The 11,951-nt window shown below is 36.6% G+C and overlaps 4 protein-coding genes across 4 annotated transcripts; 3 read left to right on the top strand and 1 right to left on the bottom strand.

The window, feature by feature from the left end:
• The first annotated feature begins 123 nt into the window (after positions 1-123).
• EAE97_005073 (uncharacterized protein) lies at positions 124-1,399 on the top strand. Its single transcript, XM_038875585.1, has 3 exons — positions 124-857; positions 927-1,046; positions 1,100-1,399. The coding sequence occupies exons 1-3, from the start codon at positions 499-501 to the stop codon at positions 1,233-1,235; spliced, it is 615 nt and encodes a 204-aa protein (XP_038733942.1). The 5' UTR covers positions 124-498; the 3' UTR covers positions 1,236-1,399.
• Positions 1,400-2,923: 1,524 nt separating this feature from the next.
• Positions 2,924-4,068, bottom strand: EAE97_005072 (uncharacterized protein; the record flags this gene model as incomplete). The annotated part of the gene is made up of 4 exons (XM_038875584.1): positions 2,924-3,131; positions 3,180-3,463; positions 3,513-3,832; positions 3,887-4,068. 4 exons carry the CDS (start codon positions 4,066-4,068, stop codon positions 3,033-3,035), a joined length of 885 nt encoding a protein of 294 aa, XP_038733941.1. The 3' UTR covers positions 2,924-3,032.
• Positions 4,069-5,164: 1,096 nt separating this feature from the next.
• Positions 5,165-6,327, top strand: EAE97_005071 (uncharacterized protein; the record flags this gene model as incomplete). The annotated part of the gene is made up of 4 exons (XM_038875583.1): positions 5,165-5,244; positions 5,322-5,579; positions 5,638-6,115; positions 6,169-6,327. The coding sequence occupies 4 exons, from the start codon at positions 5,165-5,167 to the stop codon at positions 6,325-6,327; spliced, it is 975 nt and encodes a 324-aa protein (XP_038733940.1).
• Positions 6,328-6,922: 595 nt separating this feature from the next.
• EAE97_005070 (uncharacterized protein) lies at positions 6,923-9,052 on the top strand (the record flags this gene model as incomplete). Its single annotated transcript, XM_038875582.1, has 7 exons — positions 6,923-7,180; positions 7,226-7,366; positions 7,420-7,840; positions 7,904-8,061; positions 8,263-8,412; positions 8,467-8,851; positions 8,925-9,052. 7 exons carry the CDS (start codon positions 6,923-6,925, stop codon positions 9,050-9,052), a joined length of 1,641 nt encoding a protein of 546 aa, XP_038733939.1.
• Positions 9,053-11,951: the final 2,899 nt, after the last annotated feature.

Here is an 11,951-nt window from a genome sequence, read left to right as displayed (position 1 = left end):
AATCAAACAAAAAAACATAAACCGCACAGTCATCATCCCCAAGCCTCAAACAATCCATTTCATTGGCAATATTCAGCCTTGTGTGCACCCCGCATTTCATCATCTAATCATGCCTTAATACCGATTTTAGTGTTCTCCGAATCCCAGCCATATAAGCTAACAATCTAACAATAAGGTGTATCATCCGATACTAGATGCGGCAATTTGTATGTAGGCGGCGATGATTTGTATCAAGTTTAAATAATCCGTTGACAAAGCAAGGAGAATATGGTGCTTTGCAATATTCCACTAAACGTGCATGCATAAAAGCCGATATTAGTCTATTGATCAGGGGTGCTCTCTTATGTATAATCAGCTCATGAAGAGATGCATAAAGACACAAGATAAGTCCATTCCATCTCAATTCATTCAATCCAACTCCAATAACTTTCTCAACTCATCATTCTTCAACCACAATACCTATTTACTTCCTACATACACCCAACTAATCCCCCCAAAATGTCATCCACCAACAAAATCGCAATCGTTCTCATCGATCCTTATAATGACTTCCTCCATCCCAAAGGCAAAGTCTATCATCTTCTCGCCGAATCTATCGCCGCTACAAACACCATTGCTCATCTCCAGAATCTCGTGACGACTGCTCGTGCTCAGAAAATACCTATTTATTATGGTTTGCATCAACAGGTAAAGGCAGGATTTCTAGCTGGTTGGCAACATCCAACTGTGACGCAGCAGGGCCAAAGAGATCACAAGACTTTTGAGGAGGGATCATGGGGGGTTGAGATTTATGAAGGATTGGAGCCAGATGTGGAGGGAAATGGAGATGTGGTTGTTAGTAAACATTGGTGCAGCAGGTATGAATTATGTCGTACATTCTGGTGATGTGGATGAGAAAGAGAAGGTGACTAACATAAGAGAAATAGTTCGTTCTCAAACACCGATTTGGATTACCAGTTGAAGCAAAGAGACATCACCCATCTCATCTTTGCTGGATTGACGGCAAATACTTGTTTGGAATCCACAGCAAGATATGCTTATGAATTGTAAGTTAACTCTGGATTTGTTTGTCTTGGACAGTGACTGATGGCGGTACTAGGGGATATCATGTAACTATGCTTAAAGATGCAACGGCAGGCTTCAATACCGTGGTAAAGGATGCTGCGACTGATCTTATCTGGCCGTTGTTTGCAAATGAGGTTTTGACCGTGGAAGATTGGAAGAAGAGTTTGTAAGGTAAAGTGGCTGCAGACAGTTATTGGCTTGGTTGATGATATGTGATTCGAGAAGGACTAGTTTTGGAAGTTCAAACTTTATGACAGTCTTGCAAACCGAAATTTGGAATTTGACTATCTCGTCACATGTTCGATTGTCGTTTGATGCCATAAAAATCCACAAAAAGACCATAGTGCCAATCATAATGCCAAGGGCCGTAACAAACTCCCAGCCAGTTTTTAATCATACCTCTCATTCCCAGATTGCCCATATAGTACTAGGCCACTTATATCCGCCCCCGCTTATTTTATGGTGTTACATATTGCACCACCCTTTTTCAATATTAAATATTAAATCAATTAAGAATTATAAAATTATTAAATTTGAAAAAATGAATAATGTATTCTTATATTATTAATATATATAAAAATTATTCTATTATTGATTTTTAATCTATTAATATTTAGTATATTAACCATTTGTTATAATACAAGTCTCAATTCTAGAAGATATATTAACTCTCAAATTATTAAATAATTCTTTATTTAATATATCCCAAACTATCTATAAATAATTCTCTAGCCTTTAATAAGTATATTCTGATTCACTTTTATTAATAATAACATTAGAAAACATTTTATATATTCTTATCTTTAGAGCTTATTATATATATTCTATAGAATTGAGATTAGGGGAATAAAAAGGTTAATCCTTTAATAAAGGGATCTTCTTCTCTTAAAATCAATCTTATATTTTATAAATATAATAAATAAAAATATTATTCTATATAAATTCATATCCTAAATTGTTAGAGTAGATACTAGCAATGAATCAACTAGGTGAAATGTAGCACAAAGACTTTTCATTAATTCTTCTAAACTTATGAAAACTATACAATTTATATGTGTGTGCGGGCTCCCTTCGGCACACGGTAGGCCCGAGGGCTTACTATCACGTGCCTAATGGAGCCCTTTAGTCCATGACCGTGACATAAATCAAGCTTTTTGAAAATAGGACCTACTTTAGCTTTAAGAATCTCGAAATAAAACTTAATACTATACCCATATTTTATACTCTCAAAATCCCTATTTATTATATATAGATTACTCTTTTCAGTATTTTAAAAGCTTTTTTAGTATATAATCTTTATATTTTTATTTGTATTATACATTTTGACTATTTCTGAGTTTTATTTCTAAAAGTTAATACAAAAATATTATTCTAATCTTTTTCCTTTTCCCTATTCTACAAAGTATTTATTTAATTATATAATTAGGTTCTATTCTTTATTTGTTAACCCCCTATAAGCTAGGTATTATTTAAATTGTTTAGCAATATATATTAATATAAACTCTAATCTTTTCTTACACCTTCAATTAATTATACCATATTTAATCAAAATCCTTTTAATAGTTTTAATATTATAATCAAATCCAACCTTTTGAATAATCTATTTATATATAATTTTTAAAAACAATTATATATATTATAATAATATTTGTTTGTTTTATTTAATATATAATTTAGATTAATTAATATATAATAAATATATATTATTATTGTATATTAAATCTTATAAGAGAGTATATCATATAATTCTATAAAAGAGTTTGAAGCTTTTTATAATTCGATAGAAATTAAGATCTTTTTCTATTTTGCTAACTATTTTGCTATATATATATAGAGTAAAATGCTTATAAGGATTATTTTGTGTACCTTCAATACATTATACATTATAAATTGAAAGTATAATTAAAATAATAAAATGTGATTGTGGGAGTGTAACGTGTGAAAAAACGCGTTTTGTGGAGTTTCGGCTAATAGAAGTGCACAGTGACTGTACCTCCTCTAATGGTTAACATTTGGTTGATACCCAAAAGATGCATTTCGTATTCCTCTCCATCTCCACCACCAACCTAGGATCACTGTCAGCTTGGCACTTGAATATCAAGGTGAAGACTTGCATTGAAGTATAGTAAGATTAAAACTACTAGAAGCATTTGATCCGTAGCAGCTTCGTGAGGTACATTCATTGTCTTATTTGCCAAACGCATAGTCTCAATCTTGTACCAGACCAAACTGCGTTTGTTTATAGGTCTTTTGCGGTCTAGATGAACGGCAGCGCCCAATAATGTAGCATAGAATAACGGGGGATGTTGCAAAGCAAATGGTAGCCAAGAGTATGCTGGGCGACCCACAACTTTAGCATCATCATATGTACCAAGCCACGGACCTAATTGCCTAACAACTTTCTGTTATCAGTAAAACTTATCCCATATGAGAAATAAATTGCTTACAGTATTCTATGAGAATTGATTTGGGCAGTGGATCTCCACTTGTATCTGGCAATATTGAGAATGGATCGAATCCATTCAGAATCCCACTCGTTAGATTGGGCCAGAAGGGAGCCTGTAGTTTTATATCATGACTAGAAGCATGATTAGAGAACAAAGTCCGTGTCAAATATGTAGGTGCACGAGTGGATGCACAAGATGATCCAATACTTCTTAGATCGTCGACCGATTCAAGACTAAGTAGAATTTCCTCCCCTGCCAGTATCCTTCGATCACGAGCAGCTTTTGTGGTTTGATAATCAAGTTTTGAATCCCTCCTTCTTCTTCGTTCCTTTAAATCAACAAAAGTTCTTGGTTTTATGTCAATGGACACTTACAAAGGTATCACAAAATGACACTTGTGTGGAACACGTCGCTCCAGACAATCATTACAGGGATGATTTCGATTGCATTTTTGTTTCCTCCTGTGGCATTCCGTACATGAGAGTAGCGTACGATTGCGACTTCGTTTGGAAGATCTACTTTGCATTTGTGGGACTTTAGTCGTGTTGAGTATCATGGTGTATGTAGCCGTGAAAAGGGCTGAAAATGATTGAAATCACTTGAACGAGATCCGTCTTTGCTGTGAGTGTACTACTGACGCTAGGTGAAAGGATTTATATTGATTTTTTCATAACTTCAGATGCTGTTTGCGAAGTATCGAGAAACTTTTGCTTATGAAGAATTTCAAATGTAGAGGCAAGTAGATGGATAAGAAGAGGAACTTGTTGAATTCGTGAATCACTCAAATTGATGACAAAGATGGATTATATTCGAAGACCGTTGAGTTCCGGAGCTGGGGTTACAGTGGGGATGAATAGTAAATGCAGTCAACGACACTAAAATCGGTGTTTATGCAGGCTCGAATGGTAGATCCATGTGGAATAAGCTGATAACACTTTGAAAATGATGCCTTCGCAATTCGCTGTTCGATAGTTGGCTGTAATAGAGATCGAACTTCCATATACTTACGGATGTCTAACTTCTCACCAGCCATCGGTCTCTTGCATTTTTAAGACAATGTGGGATGAAAAAGTTGTATCATGCTATGTTGAGAGATCAACAGAAACAGAACTTTGTGATAGTCAGTACTAGACAATAGGGAAAGATAGTACAGGAAGGTTGAACATATACACCAATGGGAACGGCCACTTGAGCATCTGATGATCCATGAAGTGAACATTCTCACTAACGAATACTCAAGGGTCCACCGTCGTACCAAGGGTTCACCGTTTGTTGGAGGTGTGAAGCGGTAGTAGTGGTGGTGGCTCACCGGTGGTTCCTGGTATTTTGAAGATTTTGATTAGTAATCACGGAACGATGCGGCCGCATAGAACAGCTACCCCTGTGTTTCACGGCTTCCTATCAGCTGATAGCATGGGAGAACCGTGTCTGAGCGTGTTGATGATCCATGTTTGTTGGTACCTTATTATGTATTTAGGTAGGGACCGGTAGCTATGGCATTTCTCTGAAAGCTTCACTTGAGATAAACATCAACATTCACAACTACTTACCAATGATCTGAACTCAATCACCATAAGAATAGCAAGCTTTGGATTCTCTGATAATCCATCGGCAGATTCATCTATCTCATCCATAATTTACAATTCATCATCATGTTGTCTATCACGGATAACTTATCAGACCGCTGCCAAAAGCTCCAAGATGTGAGCTACATCAATCTCGCAGTATCTATGTAAGAAGCTTCCAAGGTTCTTCAGACTTCTCAGTTCATTTATAAGGGCAACTTGCTAACTTATCTACCTCATCCAGCTTCATTCTTATTGGAATCCTCGTTTCTTACTTACCTCAACATTATCGAATTATCAGTCGCAAAACCTCAGAGGGAATATCCCCCTTCTTTATTCTTCTCGGTACAACATCTGGAACGTGCGCTTTTGCAAACATAATAGTCCTGCCGGCATCTCGCGCGGATGTGGCATGTTGCAAAATTGTTAGCACTTTTGAATGTGCCGCAGGATTACTTGGTATTGCCCAAGTTGGGGTTCAATGGTTTTGCTTCAGTGTAATGTACGCAACGCGATCACCCACAATGAAGATATCAAATGCTAATAGCACTTTCATATAGATTAGTCCTTTTTATGGTATTCTTCCCGCGAACTCCGACCCTTCCTACACTCGATGATAGCAAACAACAACATACATGGCGCACAGCTGTCACGGTAGCTTTGGTTTGTCTCTTCCATGGATTCGTTACTATCGTTGTCAGTACATCATTGGCACTCGCTCATCCTAATGTACTTGGAGTATGGGCCAACACATTGGGTATAATAGCTACAATTCTTGCAGGTATCCAATATATACCTCAAATCTGGTTGACATACAATCTTGGTCATATTGGAAGCTTAAGTATACCAATGATGTGTATTCAAACTCCTGGCAGCTTTGTGTGGTCCATGAGCCTTTTCGCTAGATTAGGAGCTGGTGGTTGGAGTACATGGGGTGTATTCCTGATCACAGGGTGTTTACAAGGATGCTTGTTGGTTATGGGAATATCTTTCGAACTCAAAGCTAGAAGGGAGAGACAGATTAATGAGGGTGGAGCTGTAAGTGAAATCATTTCACCGTTGGTTCAAAAACACCCACTAACTTTAAGCAGTCCAATGGAAGATGTATCGTTGGGTATATTGCAGGCTCGCGAGAACACGATACAGATGACGAAGGTGGAACCACTGTTGAGAGTACACCGTTATTGTCCGAGTCTGGATCCTCAAGAAAAACACCTCGTCCTTCAGCTCGAACTTCTACATCTAATTAGATGAGGCACCAGGTATATTGTCGTTGGTAATAAGATGCTCCATACACTAGATTCTTTCCATTCGACAAGCTTGGTTCTGCTTTTATCCATAAATGATTTGCTTGAGATGTGTGGCACCCCGGTTCCCCTGCTGTATTCTATTTTGCGTCCTCTTTTAAACATTCAACCCCAGTCTTTTTTAATAGGTTATGGTTCTCGATTTGGTCTTATTGTATTATGTGTCCTACATCTTTGGAAACCTGTATCGAGCTCATGAGACTTTGTATGTGTTACCGTTTTCGTGGAATATTGCTTCCAATGCCCCTGAGTATCATGCGATTCTTCATATCAAAATTTGCTGCGCATCATTAGTCACTGCCTAAACCTGGTCTACAGATACTAGTATCTCAGCTTCCCCACACAAGAAACAGTCACTAATTCAAGCCCTACAAGGGTACAACATACTGGGTACATTGACCCCACTATCAGATAACGTCGTGCTATCCTCCTGTTCTTTCTTGCCACTCTTTCAGATTTCACACTCTCTCCCAGGACCTTCAGAGATCTGGACCACTTCAAATATCAACCGCAATTTAGTTCTGTGAATTGAAGCATCATGTCTTGGCAAGAGATTGCAAAAGATAAGAAAGATCGAATCGACGCAAGTATTCCTCCGGAATGGCGTTTGAAATCCCAGCCTACTGGAGATAATGTGATTGAAAATACTAACATTGGTGATGTGATGTCTACTGACGAGGTTTCCATCACAAACTCATCAGCTACTGATCTTGTAGCCAAAATGGCAAAGGGTGAGTTGACTTCCGTTGAAGTAACAACGGCATTTTGTAAAAGAGCTGCTCTAGCGCATCAACTTGTGAGTAGTTCACGGATAAATATGAGCCATGTTAATGATTTCAAGCTAAACTGTGCTCTCGAATTCTTTCCTGAGATGGCTCTTGCGCGTGCTAAGGAATTGGATGAGCACTATAAGAAAACGGGAAAAACAATTGGTCCACTTCATGGTCTACCAATCTCTTTGAAGGATCAATTCAGAATTAAGGTGAGTAGGTTGCGATTCTACTACAGGGTTCATGCTTATTATGTGTTCATCAGGGTCTAGAGACATCTATGGGATATGTTTCATGGCTTGGCAAATACGAAGGTGACGACTCAATTCTTGTGAAGCTTTTACTCAAAGCCGGGGCCGTCTTTTACATGAAAACCAGTGTGCCCCAGAGTTTGATGTGCTGTGAAACGATTAATAATATTATCGGTAGAACGGTGAACCCTTATAATAAAAATTGGTCATGCGGTGGTTCATCAGGTGGTGAAGGTGCAAATATTGCATTCCGAGGTGGAATCATTGGTGTCGGTACTGATATCGGTGGCTCTATTCGTGTACCAGCGGCATTCAATTTCTTGTATGGTTTACGTCCAAGTCACGGTCGTCTTCCTTATGGTAAGATGGCAAATAGTATGGAGGGTCAGGAGACTCTACATAGTGTTTGTGGTCCCATCACACACTCAGTTGCAGGTATGTTGAACTTACCACGGACTTTCTTGATACTCTTTGTGTTTGAGTTTCTGATTTTTATAGATATGCGATTATTTGTCGAATCCGTTCTTGCAGAAGAACCTTGGAAATTTGATGCTAAAGTTGTTCCTATTCCATGGAGGCAATCGGAAGCCGATATTATAAAGTCTAAAATTTCGGATGGTAGCTTGACGATTGGATATTATGATTTTGATGGTAAAGTATGTGTCAGATTCATTTCAAGGCCCTCAGCACTTTTCTGACAGTTCATTTGCCACAATTAATGGGGATGGATTTGATCTCCGACTATGGCGGCGGTAGAGATGAGACCTCAAGTAGATACAGCTGGGTGGAAGTGTTTAATCGCCCTTTTTGGACAGAACGAATACTTAGGATCGACGAAATGCTAACTAAGTACTAAGGTCCTACCTCATCCTCCAATTCTCCGTGGAATCAAAAAAGTAGTCGATAGTCTGAAACAGAATGGGCATCAAGTCTTCGAATGGAAGCCCTACAAACATGACCATGCTCAAGATCTCCTCAACAAAATATATAGTTCAGATGCTGGAAAGGTAAAACAATCATAAATAAGTCCCCTACCGACCTCCTCACTAAACAAAACCAAGGACATTCGCACTGACCTTTCCGCATCCGGCGAGCCTCCCATACCCAATATAGAAGACTTCGCAAACACAACCGACACCCCTCTCTCCCTCAACGAACTCTGGGACATCAATCTTCAAAGATGGGCATACCAATGCGAATACCTCGAGCAATTCCGAATTATGGAGGAGAAACTCGGCAGGGAAATCGATGCGATTGTTGCACCTGTGTCGGCGACGGCGGCCATTCGTCATGATCGGTTTGTGTATTATGGGTTTACGAATGTGATTAACTTGTTGGATTTTACGAGCGTGGTAGTGCCGGTATTGTTTGCGGATAAGAGGGTGGATAGGAAGAAAGAGGGCTATGAGGGGTTGAGTGAGGTAGATGGAGTGGTGCAGGGGGAATGTAAGTCTTTTTTCTTTTATTCTAGGGAGGGTTTGGTCGTGGTTACAGAAGTGGTTCACTAATGTGTGAATAGATGATCCGGAGGCATATCACGGAGCACCAGTTGCTGTACAGATTGTTGGGAGGAAATTGACTGAGGAGAGAATCATGGAGATTGCGGAGGAGATTGGGAAATTGCTGGGGAATGAAATTGTATCTTGATTGAATGGCTAGTTATTCATGCTGAGATTTATTGGAGGAGGTAGGTGGATAGGGAAGTAGTTAGGCAGAAAATAAGTCGATATTGAAATTTTTGGTTGCCTTTGATATCTTTAGGATATGCTCTCTTCCCTAGATAGCAGATACATTGTGAATTCGAGTGTATAGAAAAGGTAGAGCATTGAGGGAGAGCTAGCACTTGATGGAGGCTTCTCCCGCCTGGAAGATTCAGTTATTAAATCCATACACGAATCTCGAGTTCTGTAACTGGCTACGTGTGTACTTTTGATACTTGTATATTTTGATGATGAAGTAGTTGGCATCTAGATTTACCAGCGTTTAGTTTCAATTGGATGGTGGAGGGAATCTACTCACACCCCCACTCCCCCTCAAGAACCCTTATGAATGCTTTTCAAAAGACTTTTCCTTACCTATCTATACTTTAGAAAAAGTACTATACAGCATCTCAGGTAAGTAAGAAGATTAATAAATTAAAAAAGCAAAATTATACAGTCTGACTAATAAGCACTTCAACTTCCATTCGCAAACATCGCAAATACTCAACTAATGTGATATATTAAGCATATATGATCACCGACAGACAAGAACGTTCATAAAGGTGTGCAGATCCAAATTTTTCTGTCTGTCTACAATGATTCTAAATCTTCTGAAGTGTAAGTTTTTCAGTATACGGGATGTTAGATCAAATTTTGATCGATATGGCCTGTTATCCCACGGGTTTTTGGCTGTGGTGCGCGAGTCGTAGGTATTCAAGTAGGCTGGATGTTACAAGAGCTGACGCCCGGGGAGCCGTTAGCCGAGGCTTTTGAAGCGATGCCTCGTGCTCGGAGAAAGTGATTCTGGAACAAATAGCGCGGTTCGTGAATGCACTGCAGGACTACCCGCTCCTGGAGTATTCGTGGGTTTGGGATGCGGATTTTGATGGTAGTGGTGTGGTTGTGCGTGGGCCTTTGATCAGTGTTGGTGTTGAAGCTTGGGATGTTTTGGAAAGTGTTGTAGGGATTCTGCAAGTAGTGCTTGTGAAGGTAGATGGGAATTTGTATTTTTAGGGTTGGAAAAGAGATGGGGTTTGAAAGTGTGTTGATGTTTTTATTGAGATGGGATTGTTGGTACTAATGTTCAATGTAAGAGTTGAGGCCCCGGCTTATCACACATTTAAGCGAGATTAGGGTAACCACCTAATTTCACACACCTTATTTTAAAAATTCAATTATTATTCTAAAATTCATTATTTTCGATTCAAATTCAAAATGGATGTTAAATATAATTATAAAAAACATAATTATGAATTTCATTAAAATTAATATATTTCTTAATATTCTAGAATTATTCAAATTAGGATTAATAAAAAATCCTAGGAATAAATTATTTCAAATTTAAATATACTATAATTTACTATAAGAAATATAATTAAATCCAATTCAACTAAAAGAATTCAAAAAAGAAAGATTTATTAAAAATCTATAATAATTATTAAAAAAATTTATTAAATTATAAAAATAATTATTAAAGATTGGAATAAAAGAAGAATGACTTTCAAATAGATTAAAAATATACTTAATATTAAGGCTTTAATATGTATAATTCGAAAGGAATTGCGTTAATATAGATACAAAAAGTGTATAGTATATCCTAAGCTTTTTATTTCAAGAATATAAGTAAAAAAGAGATTAGATTTTGTATATAAATATTATTAATAAGAAACTAGTAATATTATTATTAAATTAAAAAAAAAAGATTGGAGATTAATTATATAATCAAACAAAAGTATTTTCGAACTAGAAAAAGCAGATAGAATATGAATTACTAAATAGATTAATAAAAAGAGACATATTGATTATATTAAATCAATATATCAATTAAAAAAAATATTAATAATAATATAGAATACAATCAGCTAAAACTATAAATCTCCATTGATTTTTTTGGAACGATTTAAAAACAATAAAGGTATTATCTTTAAAATATATATATAATAAGTTCTTAAACCTATTATATTCCTATTATTTGATAAACTAGAATTTGAATATATATTTATAAAGAATAATTTTAAGGTATATTCTAAATATTTCTATAAAGTTCAATTGAAGTATAATATATAAGGTTTTGATTAATTACTTTTCTTTCCAAATTTTAATTTAATTAAAAAAAAAATAATAAATAAAAGAGGAATTAAAAAAGTTATTATTTGTATTTACTTTTATAAAGGAATTGAAATATAAATTACAAGTTTTTTAGAATAAAATGAATCCCTTAGATTTCAGGTTATATATTGAAAGATTGATTTGTAAGATTAAAAATATAATTGAAATATAAGGATTAGCTATTATTTATTAATATAATACTCAAGTTTTATAAGATTATATTGTGTAATTGATTTATTATTATATTTTAAAAAATTAGATTGAAAAATGAGTGGTGTGCGATAAGCCGGGGCCTCAACTCTTATGTATGAAGTAAGAAAAGTCTATTGTATATGGAGATTTAGGTAAGAATCTTTTCCATTCTTGCTGTGAACATGCGATTAACAACGACTGAAGTCTCTGAAAACCTGTATTATGATTCTGCTATGGGTCGTATCACTGCACTCCTCGAACACGAATTTGCTAGTATCCTACACCTGGTATATGAGTTCTTCTATTTGTTTAGTAATAGTGGCAGTTAGTCTTTGAGTTGGTTTAGGGATACAGAGGCTGAGTTGCTCCGCACTTCCAAACTCACAGATATATTTCCTTCGCCTCTTCCAAATCGAGTGGCTCGATAAAAAGGTACAGACATTGATTGGGAAGTTGTACAGGCATGGGAGGAAGCGCTACAAGAGATAGATATGAAGCGGCCAAGTAATATTCTCAGCATTGAGATTCTAGCGAATATTGATCAA

The sequence above is a fragment of the Botrytis byssoidea genome (genome assembly GCF_014898295.1).
Source record: "Botrytis byssoidea strain MUCL 94 chromosome Unknown BBYS_008, whole genome shotgun sequence".
In the NCBI taxonomy this organism is placed as follows: Eukaryota; Fungi; Ascomycota; class Leotiomycetes; order Helotiales; family Sclerotiniaceae; genus Botrytis; species Botrytis byssoidea.
Note: the sequence above shows the minus strand (reverse complement) of the source record. Positions and strands in the feature narration are given on the sequence as shown.

Bases quoted from the DNA above. Each gene is read 5' to 3' on its own strand.
- EAE97_005073 (XM_038875585.1), top strand. From the start codon at position 499: ATGTCATCCACCAACAAAATCGCAATCGTTCTCATCGATCCTTATAAT. The intron at 858-926 runs GTATGAATTATG...TAAGAGAAATAG, and splicing joins AGTAAACATTGGTGCAGCAG to TTCGTTCTCAAACACCGATT. The intron at 1,047-1,099 runs GTAAGTTAACTC...TGGCGGTACTAG, and splicing joins GCAAGATATGCTTATGAATT to GGGATATCATGTAACTATGC.